The 26,632-nt window shown below is 46.2% G+C and overlaps 1 protein-coding gene across 3 annotated transcripts in view; it reads right to left on the minus strand.

Moving 5' to 3' along the window:
• Nucleotides 1-26,632, minus strand: part of PPP1R13B (protein phosphatase 1 regulatory subunit 13B) — an 84,309-nt gene that overhangs the window by 41,333 nt on the left and 16,344 nt on the right. For all 3 annotated transcript variants that reach the window (XM_083166227.1, XM_083166226.1, XM_083166228.1), the window contains exons 2-4: nt 22,315-22,462; nt 14,678-14,797; nt 11,302-11,363 (exon numbers count right to left, since the gene is read on the minus strand). In XM_083166227.1, coding sequence (XP_083022353.1) covers nt 11,302-11,363; nt 14,678-14,797; nt 22,315-22,462 — 330 coding nt within the window. The remainder of the gene's footprint in view (nt 1-11,301; nt 11,364-14,677; nt 14,798-22,314; nt 22,463-26,632) is intronic.

The following is a 26,632-nucleotide window of genomic DNA, read 5'->3' on the forward strand; positions in this document are numbered from 1 at the left end:
AGAAGGACCCAGAAGGCCGGGGAGGAGGCTGCGTAACAAACAAGAGGCACACGTGTGTGTGTGTGTGTGTGTGTGTGTGTGTGTGTGTGTGTGTGTGTGTGTGTGTGTGTGTGTGTGTGTGTGTGTGTGTGTGTGTGCGCGCGTGTGGGGGGATTTACGGATTATGTGCTTTCAGAAACTGATTCAAATATTACAGAGGTTACTTTGAATCACGGGGTCACTTGGTTATTCGCTATTCACGCAATCCGTTATCAAGCCGACTAGAGAACCACAAGTCACAGCATGCCTAGCCCCAGCTCATGTGATGCTTGTATAACATCTATTTACTAAGACGCAATGTAATCACGGTACAGGACACATCCATAACTATTAATTATAATCAAGGGACCATATGGAGACAAAAAATAAAGGGCCCAATTCAGACCTGCTCGCTAGGCTGCATAGATTCAGAACCGAGCGAGCAGTAAGAATTCGGCCCTATATTTTTTATCCCAGGACTTACAGATGGAGACGCTGTCATCCTTGCAGGGGCTGGCACGCCCCGTGACAATGGAGCTGCCCGCTCCCATCCACCACCGCTCCCCATTGCCGCCCCGACCCTGCCTGTGTCCCCGAAGTGGAGACTGTCAGGGAGACGCTGCCCAGCCACCGTGATACTGGGACGCGCGTGCGTCTCGCATCCACGTCCGCCAGAGTGGAGGATCTGGTGGGCGCCGGCAATGAACAACGGCGGCTCCATCTGTACCAGTATCCCAGGACTCACCATTCTGCTCCAAGTCCAAATTGGGGGCGTGCGCGGACGTCATGGGTCATCCACCCGCCACAAGCAGGCAGGCAGGGGATGCCTGCGTTCCATGGGGCCCGTCCAGTGTTTCTATGGGCATGCCTACGAAAGGCCGGGTGTCCACCCCAGAATGCCCACTGCCTGTCAAGCAGGCAGCAAGCACCCAATTTAAAAAAAAATCTGCCGAAGACGCACGCTGCGGGGGTCTGCACATTTGCCAAATTCGCAGCTCAGCGAGCTGGTCTTAATCGGCCTCATAATGTAGGAAGAAAATATTTAGAATGACCCATTGGGATACAAATGTTCCATATCAGAAACAAAAAAGGGTAAATTTACAAACATGGGATGTTGCCCATAGTAACCAATCAGTTTCTATTGTTATTTATTTAGCACCTTCTGGAACAGTGATTTTCAACCTTTTTACCTTACAGCACACCATGAGATCCCCACAGGGCAAAAAACACATTGGCCCCCACAGGAAAAAAAAACCTCCATATAAAAAAACAATCACACTGGTCCCCACAGGTAACAAAAATAAAATACATAGGCCCTTTACATGAAAAGAAGAGACCAGTAAATAACAGTTGAACTGGTGGTGGCTGTAAACTGGTTTGGGCATCTCTAGATCTGGGGGCACACTTGAGAACAGCTCAATGCATACTAGTGTGCCACGGTACAGGGGTTGAAAAATACTGTTCTAGAAGATAATGGGGTATATTCAATTGATGTCAAAACTGCTGTCTTGCCAAAAAAAAAGACAGCTGTTTTCTACATGAATAGAAGTGGTTCCAATCTATTCAATGCTAGCTGGGGGGGGTTTTGGCAGGTCGAAATGTTCCGACCTGCTGAAAACCAGGTGGATTGACGGAATAGCTGCTAATTCGGACTTGGCCATGTTTCTGGCAAGCTGAGGCAGGGAGGATGGTGCTGGGTGAGCAGCAGCAGCTTACACGGCACCGTCCTCCTGTCTGCCGCCTCCCGCTGACTCCCATACCCATCCCACCGCCTCCCACACTCACTTACCGCACCAGGTGAGAGCAGCTCACCCAGTCCGCGCACAGGCCGGGTGAGCATCAATCAGCGTCCAAATCCGACATCTGGATTTGTCCCTGCTGCACTGAATAATGGATGCCGGATCCATTCCGTCAAAAGAATTTCGGGATGGATCCGGCATCAATTGAATATATACCAATAGTTGGCATCTGATTGGTTATCCATAGAAACATCCAGTTTCAATAAAACTCCCAACTTTGTAAATGTAACCCAAAGAGCCCGTCAGAGCAGTTATCTTCACCCCATTAGCATTCAGCCACCCCTGAGCTATAGTGCTTAGAACGTGTAAAACGAAAACAAGGTGTAATGCTACAAATAACGTTAAATATTAGGTACTTCTGTATGATCTGGGCTCCCATGTTAAATGCACCCCATTTTTTCATACCCCAACTATCCAACTACGCATGGAGTTGATTTTATATAGTGTGGCGAGCGCAGCGAGCCACCGAGCCCGAAGCATGGCGAGGGGACGCGGTCTCATAAGAAAAACGGGAGCCCAGATATAACATAAGTTCCAAATATTAATAACCGGAAAAACTCTGATGACAGTATCCAGGTTCCTGCCAACAATGTGACAGTATCGTGGACTCTGAGGATTATCCATCATGGGTAAATGAATCTGACAATAACTCCAGTGTATTTAGGATACATAATGCAGCCGATATCCGTCTCCTTTATAGAACGTGCCTTGTTCGCAGCCGGAACAAAGCAGGAGCCAACTAGAGCACAGACAGTAACAATACACTGAACGAGATTAATCGGGGGATCGGCTCACCAGAGCTTGCAATCTATGGGGTCCGGTCAATTACTGTAGTAGCGGAGTTTGCAAAAATCTAATACAATGTGGCGAGGTTCAGAATTCCGGAAAATGATCGTGACCCACAAGATCTGAGGGCCACATACGAGGCTGTTCGTGGTCATATTAAGGTTTGAAAATGTTTTTTTTTTTTTTTAGCAATGCTGGAAAATTATATTTAAGTACTTTAAGATAGACATGGAAAAAGGTCGACTTTTGCTTTAACTAAATAAGTATACCGTTGCGCTCTGCTGGCACGGTGCCTCGCTGAACTCGCCACACTATTTTATTCCCCCTCTATGCCCACTGGGACTTTTTAGCTTGGTTAAAAAAAAATCATGAAAAACTCCTGTCGCTCTCTTTCCATGTGAACCTTTTGCTTGTGTCGACACATAGTGGTCAACCTTTTGACTGTCAACCTAATGACCACATCCCGTACTTTGAAGGACAAAGAAAGGTCTGTAACCAGTGGTTTAAGAAATGCACTATTGGCCAAACGACAGTATTTATTAGAAGGGGTCTACCAGAAATCATGTACGGTGTCCTGTTATTTACAGCTTTTTATATAGCGCAGAAAATTCTGTTGCACTTAACAATCAGAAATTGTGATAAAACCAACTGGGTAGTGACAAACCGACATAGAGGTAGGAGGGCCCTGCTCGCAAGCTTACAATCCAACTATAAAATAAACATTTCCCCCACCCTCCTGCCCATGGCTAGGAACAAAGAAACTCAGATTTCCTGGGAAATTAGCTGGAAGTTTGGAATTGAATTACAAATAGAAGTCACCGTGAAAACGACTCAGCTGTAATCACCCACACAGATATAATTTGAAGCCACGGACTCCATAAAGTCTATTTAAAGCTGAAAAGTGTTTGTCAGACAGGAAATAATGGGTTAGGTAGAAGTGTTTATCAGTGACTGGCGGGAAGGCAGACATAGTGGGGAGATGTGATGTGCTTACACTCATATACTGCACAGATAGGGAGAAAACACGTCTGTCATCTGATCATTCCTGGGAATTATTCACTGACCACAGGTGAACAAAACAGACATATATGGATATAACCACCGACCAATCCACAGCTTAACATGAGCTGAAGCACAGTTATAATAATCCCATGTATTACCTCAGAGAAACAAAATAATCGGAGGGAAAATATATCTAGATTATAAACAATTGAAAAAAACATTACATTTTCTACTCTCCCTTGTTTATTACTGTGGAAACTAAATTTACTAAAATGGGAGTTCGATTGAAGATGATAAATTGCCCAAATTCTACGTCTTATTTATTCGCAAAATACCATTACTATGAAAATCTGTATAGGAATACAAGCCTCCGAGTGCCAAATGAATTTGTCAAAATAAATATGAAAATTTCCAAGCAAACATTTCATCATAATGACATATGGAAAATATCATCTTTTGTTTTTTTACACAACTTTATTTGAATTTTGAACTTTTTTTAAATTTGAATTTATATAACACATGTGACGGCGCTGGCAGTTTTAGCAGGCATTCTGCACATCTCTCACAGGGGATGTGGGCACTAAAAGGGTTAAAGATGTGCCGTGCTAAATTATTACATTACACAACGTGCTAAAGCTTTCAGCAAGGCCGATGGTAGAAGGGAAATAACAGCGATGAGTTAGTCAGGCCAGAGACACAGGAAACAAAGAGCTTCCCGTTTCCCCCATCACTGTAACACGGACTGTCGCCCCTAATGAGGATCGCTCGGGAAGAGAGAGGATTACCCACTGTCCCTGAGGTTTCTTCCCACCGCCTCCCCAAACTGGAAACGCATCAGTTAGCCTCAACCACCAACACATACACTAACAGCTCCTGTATTATATGTCGACATTTTACAGATGTCAACATGTTAGCGGTCGACATTTCAGCAATATTGACATCATAACAAACAACAATGCGCAGCAAACATTATGAATGCCGACACGGACCTCCAACAAGCCGACTACCTTGTACCATAAAATTCACACATTTGGGGAAAAACAACTGCACACCAATCCTATACACAACGCACATAAAAAACATTTTCTGTAGCTATGTAATTAAAAACTATTGAATAGCAGACGGATAGATAACCTGGTATAACCTATCTTTGATCCGCACCGCGCAACCGACTACTACAAGGTTACAGATCATAAAAAAAACAGATGAGATAACAAACAAAAGACCAAGAACGAGACCTGTATTTGGCCTTACCGTGGCTACACTCTTCCATGTGACCGTGTAGGAGGACACTTTGATATTGCTGAATTCCCCATCGGATAAAAACTCCTGAACACTTTCCAAGCGCGTCAATTCCATGACACCGACGCAGTTCCTAGTTTTGTTTCTTCTTATGTTGCCCCCAAGGTGGAACATAAATCAAACCGTACGACAACAGCAGAAACAGAACGTTAAATAACCGAACCGTAGAAAAAGTCCGCTCGGCTAGGTGGAATCCAGAAGGCTGTCTCTCCGGTCGCACATTTTAATTTGACATTGGCACCATGATTTATCAATATGAAAAGCTGCCTGTGAGTGCAGACCAGCAATCATGGATGGAAACGACTAGTGGATTTTGCCAGCAGTCAGACACCTAATCAAGGCAAGATCAGCCAGCTGTCAGCTCCCATCAGCTTGATGACCTACACCCTCCATACTGGCTGCACAAGGTCTGGATGCAGCGGATCCCCCCCACCCCTCCTCTGCACACCCTGATCTCCGCTGGGAACACTGCGATATCTGGCCACCTTCCGATTACATTTTATTTGCATTTATTCAGAATGATTTGCACAAATTTAATTTAACATGGACAAATACGCTGCAGGGAGAGGAAGCGCATTGCTTACACCAGCTTGGCTGCTGAGGAGTTGACATTAATTTAAGAAAATTAGGAAACCGGGACAGGAGGAGACCGGCAGCAGCTGATGTGTTACATAACTGCAGGTGATTCGGGTGCAGCCTTCCTCTAGGATTATGTCCTCAGCAGATGCACATTTCTCTACTCCCCATCTAAGTCACCAAACACCAGGGGTGGCCAAACCGGTCCTCGAGATCTACCAACGGTCCACGTTTCCCAAATCACCTAGCTGGTGCACAGCTGTAGTCATTACTAACTGTCACATTCCCCAGATCACCTGGCTGGTGCACAGCTGTATCATTACTAACTGTGACATTCCCCAGATCACCTGGCTGGTGCACAGCTGTAGTCATTACTAACTGTGACATTCCCCAGATCACCGGGCTGGTGCACAGTTGTAGTCATTACTAACTGTCACATTCCCCAGATCACCTAGCTGGTGCACAGCTGTAGTCATTACTAACTGTGACATTCCCCAGATCACCTGGCTGGTGCACAGCTGTAGTCATTACTAACTGTCACATTCCCCAGATCACCTAGCTGGTGCACAGGTACAGTCATTGCTAACTGTCACATTCCCCAGATCACCGAGCGGGTGCACAGGTGTAGTCATTACCAACTGTCACATTCCTAAGATCCCCTAGCTGGTGCACAGCTGTAGTCATTACTAACTGTCACATTACCAGATCACCTAGCTGGTGCACAGCTGTAGTCATTACCAACTGTCACATTCCTAAGATCCCCTAGCTGGTGCACAGCTGTAGTCATTACTAACTGTCACATTCCTAAGATCCCATAACTGGTGCACAGCTGTAGTCATTACTAACTGTTGCACTCCCCAGATCACCTAGCTGGTGCAAAGCTGTAGTCATTACTAACTGTGACATTCCCCAGATCACCTGGCTGGTGCACAGCAGTATCATTACTAACTGTGACATTCCCCAGATCACCTGGCTGGTGCACAGCTGTAGTCATTACTGTGACATTCCCCAGATCACCTGGCTGGTGCACAGCTGTAGTCATTACTAACTGTCACATTCCCCAGATCACCTAGCTGGTGCACAGCTGTAGTCATTACTAACTGTGACATTCCCCAGATCAGCTGTAGTCATTACTAACTGTCACATTCCCCAGATCACCTAGCTGGTGCACAGGCACAGTCATTGCTAACCGTCACATTCCCCAGATAACCGAGCGGGTGCACAGGTGTAGTCATTACTAACTGTCACATTACCAGATCACCTAGCTGGTGCACAGCTGTAGTCATTACCAACTGTCACATTCCTAAGCTCCCCTAACTGGTGCACAGCTGTAGTCATTACTAACTGTCACATTACCAGATCACCTAGCTGGTGCACAGGTGTGGTCATTACTAACTGTCACATTCCTAAGATCCCATAACTGGTGCACAGCTGTAGTCATTACTAACTGTTGCACTCCCCAGATCACCTAGCTGGTGCACAGCTGTAGTCATTACTAACTGTCACATTCCTAAGATCCCATAACTGGTGCACAGCTGTAGTCATTACTAACTGTTGCACTCCCCAGATCACCTAGCTGGTGCACAGCTGTAGTCATTACCAACTGTCACATTCCTAAGATCCCATAGCTGGTGCACAGTTGTAGTAAATTTTTTGTAAAGATCCACAGATGGTCTGCATAAGACGAACGGCTTCGGGGTCCTTGAGGACGGTTTGGCCGGGTATGGGTTATTACGTTGACCAATATTATGTCGACATGCATTGGGTCAACCACTGAAGGTCAATGTGGTTTAGGCCGACCAATGAAATTGGTTGACATGGCTAAGGTCAACAGGGTTGGAAGGTCAACAGACAAGCATTAGGTCAACAATGGTCGACACTCAAAAGCTCAACAAACAAAAAAAATTTAAACTTTTTTTTGTCCTGAATGTCGACATGGACACCGTCAAAGTGTACCCTCACATGGCCACGCACTAGTGGATGGTAGGGCATGAAATATTGCCTGTTGGCAAATGTCGGCTAAAAAAAGAAGTAGTGCAAAACCCCATGTCGACCCTAATGCTTGTGTCGACCTTAGATGTGTAGACTAAGCCACATCGACCTTCTGTGGTCGACCCAAAGCATGTTGACATAACGAGGTATACCGTTTGGTCACCTTTGCTGTAGAGGGATGGGAACTGGATTGAACGAATTTGGGTAAGAAGGTGGATTGATCTCGATGGACTCACGTCTTTATTTGGCCTTAACTACTATGTAATGCAAGCATAAAGGAGGAGGACGCGGTGGTGGTGGTCGGGAGTCACCAGGGTGGGTGCATCGCTAAACGCCTCCTGTAACTGGGAATAGCGAAAGGAATGAGCCTGCGAGTGATGAGATTTAGCCGGCACTGGGCAGAAGTCGGAGATAGTTGGAGACAAGGGTGGAGAAGTGGTTGCAGTTCTGTTATGTAGATGGAAATAGCAACGCAGTAGTGGTAGGGATGCTGCAAAATCATCCATTCCATCTGCCACCGAAAGGTCTCTGCATAAACCTTCCTCTTAATTAGGAAGGAAGGTGGGTCACTGAAAGTGGCCTGAGGGGCGCCTGAGCGGAGTTGTTTTGCTGAAGCTGCGGTCTCTGGACTTGGGAAGTCTGACCCAAGAAAAATGGTGTACTGGAAAGAGGGGGATTTGAGACCGCGCTCGCTAAAAAGCATGCAACAGGTGTAGTTAAAACATTTATTTAATTATAAATCTTAATTATAAATATCTGCTAACCCTGCCGAACTCATTAATGTCAGTACAATGACCTAGTCCAAGATAGCGCAACAGGAATAGAAATGTGATGTTTGGGAGCAGCGAAAACCACGCGTGACCCCAAAAATGAATGCTACATCCAAAGATATTCTAGCAAAATGGCACACGGGCACTAAGGGGGGGCCCAAATAAAAAAAGAGCCACTACATTCCAGTGTTGCTGCGTTCTAAGCTGCACTTCAGTACTTTTGTATATGGGGATGATAGCGCCCCACAGCCTTATACACATGGACACTGACCCCTGTGGCTGCATGTCCAAGCTATGACCCTCCAGCTGCTGTGAAACTACACATCCCAACATGCCTTGCCATAGTTTAAGCATTCCCTAATAGCAAAACTGTGGCAAGGCATGATGGGACTTGTAGTTTCACAACAGCTGATGGGCCATAGTTTGGACATGCCTGACCTAGGTCCTTGGAGTGAACCAGGATGTGGAACACCATTCCAAATAGGGTCAGAACCCTTTTCACTGCGACACCAATCCTTGTTATTCCCAGACCGTCGCTGATCACACCGTAGACGGGCGCAGTGCTCCGCTTGAAGATGACGACATAATTTAGATAAAAAAGAAATATATGGGAACCAAAGTCATCTTACTAGTAAGTATTGTATACAGTAGGATTCACTTATAGTTAAAAGTAAAGGAATATCTGTGCCCAGGTCATACTGTTCCTCCCAGATCGGGATTTTTGTTTCGCTGGATAAGCAGGTAAAATTATACGGCTAGGAGCAAAACGACACAAAATAACTTCACGATAAAAACCACAGAACCACCAGCTTTATGGAAAGGGACAAAACAAACAGCCAGGAACCAAAGAACAACAGAGCCCGGTGTTGTCCTGGAGCGTTCGGCGCAGCAGGCTCCAACATGCTCTGTAATTACCCCTCTACAGAGTACAAGTCTATAAATCCAGCCCAGACTCCCCCCCCCCCCCCCAAGGATGCGACAATGCTGCACAGTCAGATAACAGAGCTGCTCACAGACCCACGTGCTGTATACTGGCAGCAGACAGGGACAGAACACTATTACAACTCATCAGCGTCGCAATTACGGTTATGATCCGTGGGAGACTGACATTAGGTGGACAGTGTCTAGGTCAACAGTCAAAGGTCGACCACTGCACGTTGACATTCAAAAAGTTGATGCATTAAAATGACGACATGCCAAGAGGTCGACAAGCAAAACGTTGACATGAAAAAGGCAACATAAGTTTTTCGCACTTTCATACTTTCCCATCCCAGAGGACATGGAGAAGGAATATAATATTGCCCGAGGCACGGGTAGCACAGCGAGCCATGCGAGGGGCCGCGGTATACTTATTTGGTGTCCATGTCGACAGAACCGTGGAAACTCATGTCGACCTTTTGCTTGTGCCCAGCCATATGGTTAATGGTGGGTGCTCCTGCGGGGTGTTGTCTGTATCCCCAGCGACTGTACGTTCAAGCAGGGGCCGGATGATGCCAATGAACGATATCTTTAGCGTGATCGTTCCATGTGTGTATATTGATCGCCCGAGAGCTAAAGGGAAAACCGTTGTCATTACTGTCTAACGTGTATGGGGCTTCCCTGTTGGTCACAATGCCCCGCCCCCCTGCGCATGGACACACAGTGACATTGGACACAGCGGTGGATCCCCCCCCAGTCTCTTGATTGATAACTGTTTATTACGTACGATAAATGGAAGGATTTGCACAGAAAATACAGCTGTAAAAGCCCCATCACGACTCCGCTGGAACACAGATGAACTTCAGAGCAGTCAGTTATTAACTGTGAATGTAAACACATGAAGGTCACAGCATCCTGGCATCCGATAATCTCATTTGTTTCCTGACGAGGCCGCGATACATTCCTCTAGAAGGGAGTGAAAGTTCTGTACTTATTTGTGCCGAGTGGCTGATTCCATCGGAGTCACAGGGCGGAGGGGGACAAGGGTCCTGGCTGCAGACTGTGCGGAGCAGAATCATTAGTATTACCGCCGGGAATATGAGCAAGAACATAGAACACAACGGCTTCGATGGTGCCTCGTGGCTAACGGAATCGGGCCCTAGGATTGCAGACTGGTGATCGCGTGGGCCGTTACTCTGGTGCCAGGTGAAAGGTGAAACCTTGGCAGCCTCTCCATAGCAGAGATTTACTAAGGGCCTCATTCAGGACTGTTCGCTAGGCTGCATGTTGGGGAGACAATAGAACACGAGAACTATTTGCAGTGTCCGTATCAGACACCAGTCCATAGACCGCAACAACTGAATTGCTTAATTGGGCAGATCTTAATTAGTACGGGCAAAAAAAAAACCATTTAAATCACCTCCTATGTGTGCACACTACGTAGAAAGATGTACTATGCCTTAGCGAGTGGTAAAGCGGAGAGAGATTAAGTATCATCCAATCAGCATCTTTTATGTTATATGCACTGTTTTTTGTTTTTGAATTTTAATTGAAAGGAGATGATTGGCTGGTACTTTATCTGCCGCCAAAGCTTAGTATATCTGCCCGTCTCCCAGGCTTCGATGAACTATTGGCAGTGCCATCCAGAATTTTACCCTATGTCAGGGATGGGGAACCTTTGCCCCCCCCCCCCAGCTATTGTTGAACTACACATTCCAACAGTTTTAGCATGGCCAAATAGCAAAACTGTAGCAGGACTTGCTGGGATGTGTAGTTCAACAACAGCTGGAGGGCCAAAGGTTCCCCATCCCTGCCCTATGTGATGTCACGGAGCAACACTTTCTCAATTGGTCGCCATCTAGTGGCCACCAGAACACAACAACCCCCTTAGAGGTGAGGAGCAGCATTTGCCTTTTATTATATAGGATTATAGACTTCTAGAAACAATTGTATTTGATAATTTACCAAAGTTAATTTATAGAAAAATCTAAAAGCGACAGACAAAATAGTAATGAGCACAAGATAATAAGTGATTTATGGTACCGGCGGTAACCAACTACAGACGACTTGTTAAAAGATACACAGAGCAAATTATCAATATTAGCCGATATATAAATATCTAAGGTGATCTTACATACCCCATTTTCCAGCCTCTTCTCTCCTGTCAGACCATTCCGCTGATTTGGGGCTTGACGAGCATCTGGAGAAACAAAAAAATGAATATATGTATATTGGTTTTATTAGCGATTATTTTTGCACAATTGCCAGTAAAAGCTTTGTTTTAAATTAAAGATTGTACTGTGCTTTGTATAGAATTACACACAATAAACCAGTGGTAGCCAACTCCAGTCCTCGAGAGCTACCAACAGTTCACATTTTCCAGACAACCTAGCTGCTGCACAGCTGCACTCATTAATCACTGACACATTTTAAAAGATCCACAGGTGGAGCTAATTACTTCACTTGTGATTCTGTGAGGAGACCTGGAAAACATGCACTGTTGGTAGCTCTCGAAGACTGGAGTTGGCTACCCCAGCAGTAATGTATAGGCAAGCACTCATCCTTCAGTTTGAAATGGCCGCGGTGTAGGTAATCTGTAAAGTATAGTTGCCTATTGTCCTGCACTCACCGGGCTTTTCATCCAGTATACAAATAATCATACTGCAACATTTCTGGGTTTAATTCCTGTCCTCAGGCTAAAATTATTTCCAAGCACTGGCACCACCAATCGGCACGCTGGGGGCATGTCCAGCACCAAGGTTAGCTGTTAAGCTGCCCCCAGCCCCCGTGCACCCCCAGCCCCCTGCGAGGTGAATGGATGCCGCACACAGGCATCCATTCACCTCCTCCCTGCCTCCATTGCTGTCTGCAGAGTACAGCAGCGGAGGCTGTGTGCTGCCCCCGCCCAACCTCCATGGTGACCGCAGGATGCTGTGGTCCGGAGATTGGGCTTCCCCCATTGCAGTAAACAGGAGTCGGGTCGTGTCTTACCCGTTTACACTGCCCTCTACCCAGGTCCTGCCCATGTTCTACCCTGTTCAGGGCCTGGGTATAATTCCTGTGTAAAGGGACACGGGTTAACCCCTTTTAAGCTACCACTTGACCTGTGTCCACAAGGGAAAAACCCGGGTTTTTGCGGTGGTGTAAAAGGGGTGAAGTCTGCTTGACCTCTCTCATTAACTACCTGGCTAAGCTGAAGCTTGGTATTAGTCGTTTCATTTCAATACTTTCAAATTCACTGCAACGGTTTTAAAAACAATACAATGATCTCCAATTTACTAACGGTAGAGGCTAAATTAAACACGACAGGTTTACAATACGATCAATTTAAAGCCAGATTCTTGTAGCCTCAGGTATATTGGAATCCAGTCGATTAGTCTAATTAGGATGACAGTCAAAATGTCGGCCATTAACGGTCGACAGTGGATGGGCCGTCACATGGAAATAGGCCGAAAGGCTTTAGGTAAACATTGACAAAAAGTTGACACAAGTAAAAGGCAGACATGAAAAAAAACGTTGACACAGGAAAAGGTAGACATGTTTTTTTTTTCAGAAGGTATTTTTTAACCTGACTTTTTCATGTGGTAGCTCTACTGACCCACACCCAGTATAAATATGAGATTGACAGAAGAAAAAACAATCTATCCCCATTACTATTATTCTTTAGGTGTAGTCACAACGCAGTTCTCCACCATAGGGGATCAGAAGGCTGCTGCGACCCTGCCCAAATATACAACACAAAGTCAAATCTAGCTTACAAAAACTTGAAAGTGTTGGAACTTCACTGAAGTTATAAACGGGCCCCAACAGCGGAGATGACACAAATCTATCAATGGGCTGGTTTACATAAACAGAGTAACTTTCCCCGGAAGCACAATGGGAGCTGGAACCTGTAAGTGCCCGTGGCATCATTCCTGATACACATCAAAGTGAGTGCCATGAAATTAAAGAGGTGGCACGATGCCAGGCCATAAAGTAAAACAGAGACTTGAATTCCTGCTTAGCGCTAATCCGGCGTACCCTGTGCCACCACTCTTACTGGCTGGAGGGAGGCCAACCGTGCAGGAAGTAGCAACCGGGGAAATAATAAACAAACAAGTGTTCTCCTAGCTGGCCCGGTGAGGGCATCGTCGCAGATAGACACACACCGACATAGATGGACACTAACTACTGCTACTGATAAATGATTAACCATTTAGCTGTCACAATCCTTACAATGGAATCTTGATAAAAAAAAAAAAAAAAAAATTTGGGTGGCGCGAAGCAAGAAAAATAAGAAAAATGTAATCCCGAGTGCCCAAATGGATCCGGAAAATAGGGAGACACCAAAATGTCGACGCACAGAATTTCAACACAAGCAAACTGTCAACTGTCATGGCAATGGTCGTCGCATTTAAAGTTGAACATAAGTGTATTTTTTTTTTTTTTTTTTTTTTTAAGCATCCAAGTGGATTTTGACTGGGAAAAGTAAAGTTGGCGAGGGTACAAAATACACTAAATTGCTGGTCCACGTGCTCAGGGGTCAACATGGACACAAAACACATGAAAAATTCATGTTGACCTTTTCATGTGTCAACCTTTTGCTTGTGTTGACCCTATGATCCAATCCCATGCAAACTATTCCCCTAGGTGGCCAAATGGAAACCCTTCCCCCTATGTCGACAACTGTAGCCATTGTGAACTCACCAGACTGGGGGATCCGTTGCCGGAGTTTGGCGGCTGTGCTAGATGCCGTCGGAACTCAGACTGTTTTTTTTTTTTTAAAGCAGTAACCACTTGCAAGGCCTGGTTTAGCCCTGTATGTGATTGCCACTTTAAAAAAACTGACAGTTCGTCCGGCGTCCGGCACAACCGCCAAACTCGGGCAGCGTTCCATTCTAACCTATCTGTCTCTTCATTTAGGACAAATAAAATCCCCCGATGAATGTCCCGTTCTACTTTCCGTTTTCATCTTTAACCACAGAAACATTTTGCTTAGTTTAGTTATTTTCTAAAATGTGACCTTTATAGTTTATTATTTTTGATAAACATTTTTACTGTTGAAATTTGAGGCCTGATTCAGACCAGCCCGCTAGGCTGCGTATATACAGAGTCTAGCGAACAGGTTAACGCAACCCCGGCGAACACAAACCCACCCCCACCGGATCCCCTCGCTATGATGCACACTTACACGTCCGTTTGCAAGTGCCCACACGGAGGACAAATCATTAGATTGTTGCCGTGACCTTTTTGTGGACACGCCCATGAAATGCCAAGTGTCCACCGCATAACGGCCCCTGGCTGCCAATTACTATGTGAACGCCGCGGCGAGTACTTGCTGTGTGGGTCTGCGCATGCGCAGTCCCGCACCATCAGAGATGGGGCCGAATTCGGAGCAGAATGAGCAGGTCTGAATGGGCCCCTTTGCTACATGCATACATACAGTTGTGACATCGCACTAACTACAGCTACACAACTGGGTTACAATGAGATTGACACACAGACAACAATGTACATAACACTAAGGTTACTCACTCTGCTCGCTGCTCTCTGCCGGGAAATCCTCATGGCGCAGGAAGAACTTCACCTCCTCCCTACGCGGTCCCCACTTCTGTAGGTGCTCAAACATCAGATGATCAAACGGTAAAGGCCGTTCTGAAGAAACAGAAGTCAATGGTATCATTATATGCAAGACAGGACGCTATTGTAGGGAGGAGGGGCTGCTACTATTAAAGGGGACATGCATTTCACAAAAAGTAACATTGGGCCAAATGTGTGAGATTTTTATGAGAGTTTCCGCATTTTTTTTAAAGCCGCAAAATCAACCTGGTTTCTTCAGGGTAAATGAAAAAAAACTCTCCCCCAAAATATTGGTCACAGTCAAAGTGCACCGCGTTCCCTCGCATGGCCCGCTGCTCTCGCCATGCATCGGCCACGGTGCCGCACTACGCTCGGCACACTATCCTATTCTCCCTCCACCCATAGTGGATGGTAGGGCATGAAATACCGCCTGTCGCAGGGCTGGGCAACACCGGCCCTCCAGATGTTGATGAACTACACATTCCAGCATGCCTTGCATCAGTTTCAGTTTTCAGCATGGCCACATAGCAAAACTAATGCAAAGCATCCTGGGATGTGTAGTTCATTAACATCTGGAGGGCCGGTGTTGCCCAGCTCTGGCCTGTCGGCATGTCGTCTCAAAGAAAAATATATATTTTTTAAAAACCTCATGTCGCCCTTTTGACATGCCTACCTAACCAATGTCGACTTAATGCTTGTGTTGACCTTCCAAACAAGTCAACCTATTTCATGTGTCAACAAAAGCTCTGTCGATCTAATATGTGTCAACCTAATGACCGTATACCGAAAAAAAGTAAAAAAAACAAAAACAAAAAAAAAACACTTATTTGTACTTTCAGAATTCGAATCCAGGAATGTAGGGACAATACAGGATATAAAACAAGTGGACGTGATGATCTCATTCCTTACTTTTATGGTGTGTACACACGGTGAGATGTGCCTGGAGATGCGATCAGATCGGATCGCAAGGCACATCCGATTTGCATACAATCTTGACTATATAGTGCAGATCTGCACTATATAGCCAAGGCAGCCAAGACTTTCTGGCTACGATATGTGAACGCGCATCGGGATCGCAAGGGTTAAAACCCTTGCGATCTGCATCCGATGCCGATCCGATGTTGACTATATCGTCAACATCGGAAGGCAAATTGTACCGTGTGTACACACTATTAGAGAAACAGCCGCAATTTGAAATAATATTTTCTATTCCACACAGCAGGAACAAGATAAGAGCAGGGAGGACGGCAGGTGTGGGGGCAGATTGTATGACGAATGAATGAGAGGGGGGGGGGGTCTGGTGGTACAGAGTGATGTAACTATAAATTAGCAGGAGGGTAAGACGCTGATTGATGAGGAACTGCTGAGCCCAGGAACCATTACACTGAGGCCATACACCAGAAACAGATCACGTTAGTTATGCATAGGGTCTTAATATAAACTGTATAATTCTAGCAATTTAAACAAGCTCTCTGGAAATACAATGTCCGTTGTGACCTTGACGGTGGTTGCTTATCGCAAACACTAACAGCTGTCCGGGCGAGATGAGCAACAGAGCCTAAAACAATATTTATTAGGTTCAAAAACCATTATGGGAATGAGTCATCCGTGTGGAGCGGGGAAAAATTAGAGACTCATATATGAGTGAACCGCTCGAGTTCAGGATTTCAACGAAAACATAAAAAAAAAAATATGTAAAGGTTCCGCCAGAAAGCGGCTTGTGTGCTCGTAACCGATGTGAGCACTAATGTGTCCCGGCACCGAACATCTGGAAGTCGGAGCCTGCGGCATGGACAAACTTTAAAAGGCATTAAATGCCTCCAGAAAGGGGGATCAGAGCCGCATGGTGCCGAGCCCTTCTGATTCTGTTAGCGAACGCGTCCCTTATAGACGGTGCAGCAGAGCGGGGAATATTAGATTTAAATGGTTACTCATCCCAATTGCTATTTGGAACAGAAAAATTACTGAATGGTGATTAATGGAACGGCCAAAGCTATCTACAGAAAGAGGGCAAATGTAATAATAAATACCACGCAATCATTCTTACCAACGTTTCAGGGCTCAGAAGAGCGCTTTCATCAGGGTAGAGCATAGATGTGGCCCTTAAACGTTGGGAGAATGACTTCACGGCGTGTAAACAATGTTCTATTATGAATACAAAGTGTGCGACATGTGATTTCATGTTCCACTACACTACTGGCATCTGGATGGCTCGTAATCTAGAACGCCATAAAGAATGGATTCTAGAGCTATTGGACGTTGTTTCATTTGTCAACATGTTGACATTTATCATGTAATCCTGATGGAATGTCAATATGTATAGAGTGAACATAACGTTCCCGGTGGTGCAGTGGTGATTTATTGGCTTCAGAAGTGTCGCCTGGGTCTGGTGGTCAGCTGATGAGGACTTCCATATTCTCCTATGGTGCTTCGGGTGTTTAAGGAAGACTAGATGGGTCAACTGGTTCTTATCGGCTCTCAAACTATGTGACTAGCTCCAAACCTTAACCCTCCTCTTAGATACTTATACCTAACCCTCCCCCTCTGCCCCAGGCCGACCCAAACCCTCCCCCCCTGCCCCAGGCCGACCCAAACCGCCCCCCCCCCCCTCTGCCCCAGGCCGACCCAAACCCTCCCCCCCTGCCCCAGGCCGACCCAAACCCTCCCCCCCTGCCCCAGGCCGACCCAAACCCTCTTCCCCTGCCCCAGGCCGACCCAAACCCTCTTCCCCTGCCCCAGGCCGACCCAAACCCTCTTCCCCTGCCCCAGGCCGACCCAAACCCTCCCCCCCTGCCCCAGGCCGACCCAAACCCTCCCCCCCTGCCCCAGGCCGACCCAAACCCTCCCCCCCTGCCCCAGGCCGACCCAAACCCTCCCCCCCTGCCCCAGGCCGACCCAAACCCTCCCCCCCTGCCCCAGACCGACCCAAACCCTCCCCCTGGCCGACCCAAACCCTCCCCCTGCCCCAGGCCGACAAAAACCCTCCACCCCTGCCCCAGGCCGACACAACCCCTTGCCCCTGCCCCAGGCCGACCCAAACCCTCCCCCCTGCCCCAGGCCGACCCAAACCCTCTCCCCTGCCCCAGGCCGACACAAACCCTTGCCCCTGCCGACCCAAACCCTCCCCCCCTGCCCCAGGCCGACCCAAACCCTCCCCCCATGCCCCAGGCCGACCCAAACCCTCCCCCCCTGCCCCAGGCCGACCCAAACCCTCCCCCCCTGCCCCAGACCGACCCAAACCCTCCCCCTGGCCGACCCAAACCCTCCCCCTGGCCGACCCAAACCCTCCCCCTGCCCCAGGCCGACAAAAACCCTCCATCCCTGCCCCAGGCCGACACAACCCCTTGCCCCTGCCCCAGGCCGACCCAAACCCTCCCCCCTGCCCCAGGCCGACCCAAACCCTCTCCCCTGCCCCAGGCCGACACAAACCCTTGCCCCTGCCGACACAAATCCTCCCCCCCTGCCCCAGGCCGACCCAAACCCTCCACTGTCTCAGCCTAAATCAGGAATACACAACTGGAGACTCAGAACCCAACAATTGGAGAATTAAAGCAGGTCCAACATCATGTGATGGGTGTAGATTAGCACACAGTCTAGGAACAGTCATTAGGTTGACACCAAAAAGAAAACATGTACTAGGCCAACACTGGAAAAAAGTTGACATGGAAAAAGGTCGAAAAAGGTCGACACGGGACCAGGTCAACATTGTGGATTCAGGGTTTTTGTTGGCAATGTCGACATCTGATCACGTGGAGCCCCAATTTGTGGGAATAGAAATGCATGAAAAAGTCCCCCCCCCCCCCCCCAAAAAAAGAAAGATTATTAACAAGAATCAAAACGACCATTTCAAGTGTTTCCATGTCGACCTTTTGTCGATGTAAACTTTTTGTTGTCGACATATTGACTGTCTACCTAGACATTCTATGAGCCATCTGGATACCTCCTGAGATACGGAAGTCATCATCATGAACTCAGGTCAAAATGGCCGACTGTCTCAAAACGATCCACATGCCCAACGATAAGTAATCTGTCATCAGTTCATTATTGGACAAGCTGGAAAGTCTCAGGATTGGATCACGATTGGTTTGTGTGTGTGCCCATTATCCAGCAAGTGGCACCTGAAGAGATCTGTCTGCCTGGCACCGGAACAGAAGTGTGAGTGCGGCAAGACTTGGCTCCGACTGCTGAGCCTGGAGGGGCGATTCCACAAAGAACATCCGGACAAAGGGCCCGATTCAGGCGAATCTACGGAGCCCATCGATTAGGTAAACATCGCCCCACAGCGGCCCTCCCTCCCAATGGCCGCCTGTGTTTCCTGGGGCACTCCCATAAAATGCTGGGTTAACCCCCCCCCCAAAAAAAACAGTTGCGGAATGTCAACCCCCCTGCGGACAGCCAGTGATGGCGGACTTTGCACACAGCATACACATTTGCCCGATAACCAGCAGGGCTGTGAACTCGCTGCGCGGAGAGCGAGAGTGCTGATTGGTTAGCAGAACACTGGAGATCGCCCTTTACCAATCTCTCTGGTCGTGGTTATCGTGGACCAACAAGTAATAAAACATATTCGGAGTCATTTTTTTTAATTAACAATTTGTAGCATACGGCAAAGGAATGAACAGCAAGACGTCCGTATAAATGTGCTGCGTTCTTATCATCCGTATAAATGTGCTGCGTTCTTATCATCCGTATAAATGTGCTGCGTTCTTATCTTTCCCAAATACTTCAAGTAAAATCCCTTTAAGTGACCCCCGCAGAATTAACACAAGACAATTTCAGGGGTGAAACATCCTTCTTACACGTACAAACTCTGATATAAAACATTAGCACTAGTATACGCTGTACACTACAATGCGATCTGTGGTCACCTAACACGAGTGCTGAGTAAATGCATTGCCGCTGTTTACACAAGGCCTATAATGTGTTATCATCACCCATGTGCCTGGCACAATCTCTGTGTCATTAACACTTTGTAGCGTATACGAGACGGTTGTAGGAGCATTCATAGTCCTCCTGTATGTACATCGCTCAGTACGAGAGCATCTGGTGACATCACCCGATATCACCGGTAATTAGTCTGTACACAGAACATCAACATATGTCAGCGTGTGTCATTTACGTCTGCCCTGTATCACACACACACACACACACACACACACACACTATTACTAAACTTCCCCCGCTAAGTGACTTGCTGTTAGACTATACTTAGTCATACATGTAATGACACACGGAGGAGTGTAAAGCAAATTGATACATCATCTTCCGACTGTCACAAATCTGCAGCAATTGAAATGGATTAGAAAAGTAATTCCGGAAAAATGGACAATAAAATGAGTTAACCGGGTCATTATCAGGAACAATTTTCTAGATTTGCCGTAGGTAATGTAACCATCTCAGAGACACAAACTTTGTCACATGGCAATGTATATATTATAATCTATCAATATATAAATTACACGGTCTAATGGAATAGGTGTCAGATTCAATTTTCAGTGATATATGATTCCGTTACAGCGTCTTATATAGCGCAGCAGATTCCGTTAGTTTCTTATATAGCGCAGCAGATTCCGTTACAGTGTCTTATATAGCGCAGCAGATTCCGTTACAGCGTCTTATATAGCGCAGCAGATTCCGTTACAGCACCTTATATAGCACAGCAGATTCCGTTACAGTGTCTTATATAGTGCAGCAGATTCCGTTACAGTGTCTCATATAGCGCAGCAGATTCCGTTACAGTGTCTCATATAGCGCAGCAGATTCCGTTACAGTGTCTTATATAGCGCAGCAGATTCCGTTACAGTGTCTTATATAGCGCAGCAGATTCCATTACAGTGTCTTATATAGCGCAGCAGATTCCGTTACAGCGTCTTATATAGCGCAGCAGATTCCGTTACAGCATCTTATATAGCGCAGCAGATTACGTTACAGTGTCTATTATAGCGCAGCAGATCCCGTTGCGCTTTACAATAGTAGACAGTGATAAAACAAACTGGGTAACAACAGACAGACTTGGAGGTAGGAGGGCCCTGCTGCAAGCTTACAATCTATAGGGATATAGGAGGGAAACACAAGGACAGGCATCAGTAATAGCATAGCAGCCCCACCAAGTTACAAGTCCAGAAGGGCAGCTATATAATACATAAGTGCCTCACTCGTTATTACAGCAGGGCGAGATCGGTCAGTTTCCTACACAACGTTATGGGAGTGCTCTAGTATTTGCATATACGCTCTGAGGACATTCCAATAGCACATCGCTCATAGCGGATACAGCCCCTAGGACTCAGTAACTATTACATATTACCCCCCATCCCCAAAGAGGACACACACAGGGGTAGGGACATGGTCAAAAAGTCAACATGTAAAAAGGGCCACAAGTTTAAAAAAAAACGTGTGTTTATGTCGATATAGACAACGTATAAGTGTGCTGCACTGCCCTGCTCTGGGCACGGTGCCTCGCTGCGCCCAGCACACTATTAGATTTGCCCACTGGGATAGTAAACTAGGAACAAGTCAGTTTAAAAATAAAAATCATGAAAAACCTTTTACATGTCGACATTTGACCATGCCAACCAAATGCATGTCGACATATCATGTGTCGGCCTAGACACTTGCGACCTAATGGCCGCTTACCACACAGAGGGCTGGCATCAGGGGGTACAGCTGGTACCAATGTTCTGGTATCACAGGAGAGCCCACAGCATACCGATGGTCGCACCTGGGAATTGCTTCTGGTTCACATACAGATATCAGCCAATGAGTAGGAAGCACTTTGTTATTGTGCTATACATCGGCTGCAGGTACCCGTCAGACACGTACTAGCAGCAGCTGCAGGAAGATGGGGCACAGGAGGTGTTTGTCTCATGTCCTCCACTAATGGGAGGGTAGAGACTGCCTCCATCTCCTCGTCCAGCTCTCATTTATTCTACTGCTCCACTGGCTCAGACTCAGGAGCGTCCACCAGTGGGTCCACTCCCATCACACAGCCCAGCAACAGCAGAGGCGTGTGCTCCATTGCTGGCTGAGTACCAGGCAGGAGCCTTCTGTTCCTCATAGCAACTTCTGGGATAGAGCCACTGAGCAGTGATGACATTTGTATCCCACTGTGAGCTGTACATGCAATGCAGGTGCCCCTTCACGGCCTGGAGCCCAGATGCAGGGGATTCCATTGTCTTTAGGAGGGGAACAGGGGCATAACTCCCAAAGTGTGCCTATGAAAAGTGGAGAGTGATAAACTACAGCTCATCACTGTCATTTTTAAAACCCAGCCTGTAACATGACAGCTAGGAGCTAATTGGCTACTTGTATATCACTCTTCACTGTATCCCTTTTAAAAGCTTGGTGCACCTGGCCCCCTGGGAGAACATGAATGCATTTGGGTGAGGGGCAGGGGGAGTCAAACAACGGAACTGTACTAATGGATAAGCATTGCCAGCACACCAACTAGTACAGTCATAGAAACCAGGTAAAACCATAGAACAAATATAGTTTTCATCGGTTCATTTTTGCACAAAGTGAGGATATAAATATATGGGGGCAGTGCCCTTTAAGACATTTGTAAACATGAAAAGTCAAATAAATGAGTTGCTTACCATTCCCGCGCCAAACTTCTGCCAGGTGACACGCCCCCTCTCCCGGCTCCTTGCAAAACTCCACCACATCGCGGCACGTTGTCTCAGGAGTTATTGGGACTTCAGTTAATATTTGTTCATTGTTGCTAAGAAATACTGTTAATATTGTCTGCAATAGAAAGAAGTAGATCATTGGTCACACAGGATTGGGACTGCGACAACAAGCATTGCTGTGAGCATTATGCAGGATTTCATATTCAAAACAACACAACTTATTTAGTAGGCGCTTCCTGTTACCACGGCGATCTCTGTATAGATTTCCAACACCTTAACATACAGGTGCCTGCAGCTATTGATCCCCCCGCCCCCTGCAGTGGCGGCTGCGCGGTCAGTGCGGTCACCCCTTATGAACGAATCCGTACCGCACCAATATTGGGCTCAACCCAACCAGATGCATTTTAATTCAGGTTAAAATGACATTTCTATCATGAAGTTATTCAACTGTAACGTGAATGAGATTACACTCATACGCCGAGTACAGTAGGTCAACTGGGGAGGGGATCTGAGGGTGACCCCTTCCTCTATAACACTCAGGTCGGCTCACGTGTACAACCTGCTGGGATTCCTGGGTAACATTTGCTGCAGGTTAGATATTATGAATATTAAACAGGACGATGTCAGTGGAACGGTGCGGACAGAATTCCAGACTTAAAAACTAGGTCACCAGAGTGGATTCCTCCTCGTGCATCATAACACAGAACAGGGGAAGGGAACACAATGACATTGGTCAGGCAGCCCGCTCGCTACAGTGGTGGTCGTAGAAAACAGATGTAGAGGATTAACAATGCCAAGGATGGAGGGGTTCTGCTGCCCGCCATTATAGAATGCGGTCACTGCGATGTGCCCGTCATAACCAACAAGATTATATATCCATCATGGCCAAGGAGTTGTAAAGGCTGACACAGGGTCAAAAGGTCAACAGGAGTTTTGCTGCGTATACTCGCAACCCTAGCGAACAAGTGAGTGCCACCTGCCGCCCCAGCGAACACCCCGCCACCCGCATCCCCTCGACAGCAAGCGGACAAAGGAGAGAGAAATCATTCGATGGTCGCCAATGATTTCGGAAATAACAGTCAGACTACACTGAATAATTTACGCCGCTGATCGCCGGTGATACCTGGGGAACGTTCGGGATTCTCATGGAGATGCCCATACAACGCTGGGTGTCCCCCTGATGCTGCACCCCCCTTCGCTTGCCGTACAAATGCCTGGGTGAGTGCCATCCACGCCAAAGGCGTTCCCACAGGGGGTCTGCACGTGCGCAGACCCCTCACCATCGAAAATGGGGCCAAGTGTGGGCCCGTACGGCCAAAACAGTGATGCAACCAGGACCGTGCAACCCCTCCCCCACGGTCACAACCAATTTTTCTAATTAGGTTTGCTATGGTAAGTTGTAGATCTTCTGAATATACGGATCAATAAAATTGTGCAAGGTTGCTGTAATGGTTAGCATTGCTCCCTCACAGCCCTGGGCTTGAGTCTTTATCTGTGTGGAGTTCATATATTCTCCCCATGGCCCTTATTCAGAACTGATCGCGGTACAAATTTGTTCTCAAAATGGGCAAAACCATGCTGCACTGCAGGTGGGGTAGATGTAACATGTGCAGAGAGAGTTAGATTTGGATGGGGTGTGTTCAAACTGAAATCTAAATTGCAGTGTAAAAATAATGCAGCCGGTAATTACCCTGCACAGAAACAAAATAACTCTAACTAACTCAAATCTACCTGTCCCTGCGCATGTTACATCTGCCCCACCTGCAGTGGACATGGTTTTGCCCATTTTAAGAACAAATTTGTTAAAAACTGCTAACAGATCTGAATAAGGGCCCATGTTTTTGTGGGTTTCCATGACTCGGGTTTCTCCTTCCACACTCCCAAAACAAAAACAAAAAATGTATCTCCTAGCATCAGGGTAAATGCAGCCTCATATCATTGTTCTTATGGAGAGGGAGGGGTATTTATTTTGCTGCCCCTCCTAGTCTGTAGCTGCCCTCTTGCCCCCATTACTCCTCCCCACATTTAGCGCTGTCCTCGTTAACACTATTATTCCTACAATCCTTACTTTCTGCTGGGATGATCTGATTGGCTACACTACAGGATGTTTTGTCCACACCCACTAGGGGCCAGAATAAACTGGCACAATAAAAAAGGGGCTCTGACAATACATCTCAAAAAAGAAGAATATAGTAGATAATTAGCAGTAGATTAAAATTCTGTCATGATAACATTTCGTATTTGACAAAAAAAATAAAGAAAAAAAGGGCACTAAAGCTGGGTTCCAATAAGGGGAGACTTCCTGACCTATCCCAAAATGGCCACCAAGATCTCAGATGAGCATGTGTATTGGAATACATGTTTCTTCTTCATTTTCAGATTACGTCACAGATCCTCATTAAGAAAGTGGCTAGTAGTGGATAATTAAACTGGTACAATGGCAACACAATGTTCAGTATTCAATGCGGCCGGCGAGGAGGTTAAATGGTGGGGATCACCAAAAACAAGCGACCCTCACCGTTTAACCCCCACGCCGGCCGCTCACCCTACTCAATGTTCCGGGGGAACCCTCGCTGTCAGATGATGGTGAGGATTACCTCAAACAGTGAGGCTCGTGGCTAATGCAGGGAGCCCGCTGTCTTGCTGTTTTAGCGGCCACACACGCCGTTTCCACTTCGCTGCAAAAACCCAGCGACGTGGAAACCAGTCAGCACTGCTCGAAAAAGATATTAAATATACCGCAATGGTTGTCCTGATTTCCGTCAAACAAATGATATGGTACGTTCTTACAAACGGCCAAACGATAGATCATGCATCATTAGGAAATTTGGTTAACGGTACGCATATCATTATTGCTCTCCGCTAGCCTCCAAACTTTCAAGCGTTTCCTGAAAACTCACCTCTTCAGGCAAGCCTATCATATTTAAGTTCTACACGCATAACCCTCTGAGGCACTTATGTATTATATAGCTTCCCTTCTGGACTTGTAACTTGTTGGGACTGCTATGCTATTACTGGTGCCTGTCCTTGTGTTTCCCTCCTATATCCCTATAGATTGTAAGCTTGCAGCAGGGCCCTCCTACCTCCAAGTCTGTCTGTTGTTACCCAGTTTGTTTTATCACTGTTTACTATTGTAAAGCGCAACGGAATCTGCTGCGCTATATAAGAAACTGCAAATAAATAATAAATAATAAATAAATAAATTGCTGAAAATCGTAGACTATAGCAACAGATTGACCTGTAAGTCTGGCAGATGGGAAGATGGGAGGGCGCAATAGTGCGCACACACTGGCGATATGGACGATAGTTACTCCGATTTGGCTCAAAACTACAAATCGGTTAGAATTAAAAATCATCTGTGTATCCAGCTTTAAATGAAAATTGTTGACGCGATCATAACACTGTAAAACAGCTTAGAAGTCACAACACTGTGCAAAATGGGCTGGAAGTAAAATAAAAGTCATCACCATGGATACAATAGTGTGCGATTCCATCAACGCAGTGACATCTATCAGACAGCGCTACATAGAAGCAGTGGGCAGAAGGGACACGAAGGAGGAACGCTTAAATAAAAGCAACCAAACCCCAAACCTCACCATACATACACAAGACAGTTACAGTATAAAACACATTCACGGTCAGACAAACATCACAGAATAAATAAATTTAGAAACCCCAAACACCTGGCGTTACTAAAATATACAAGTGTGCCATAGAAACAAATGGGTCGGTCATTAAACTAGGTTACTGAATAATAAACGTGTTACACAACGCAACACAGCCAAGTCCCACATGTAAGTGCACACTACCATGTATAATACATATAGATTTATTCATTTTGCACCTTATATTTTTATTTATTATGATATATTATGTGTTTTAAATATCAGTGTTGACGCACACTTCCTTCCCACTACAAGGGACAGGTGAAAAAAATATTTAAATAACAATATATACACTCACATCAGTCCCTGCCCCATGGAGCTTACAATCTATATTCCCTACCACATGTACACGCACACACAGACAGTCTAGGGTTAAATTTGTTGGAAGCCAATTAACCTACCAATATATTTTTGGATTGTGGGAGGAAACCGGAGTACCCGGAGTAAACCCACGCAAGCACGAGGAGAATATACAAACTCTGCACAGTTAGGGCCACGGAGGGAATAGAACCCATAACCTCCACGTGAAATATATATATATATATATATATATATATATATATATATATATATATATATATATATATATATATATATATATATATATATATATATATATA

This window comes from Crinia signifera, chromosome 12, assembly GCF_055691185.1.
Source record: "Crinia signifera chromosome 12, ASM5569118v1, whole genome shotgun sequence".
NCBI lineage: Eukaryota > Metazoa > Chordata > Amphibia > Anura > Myobatrachidae > Crinia > Crinia signifera.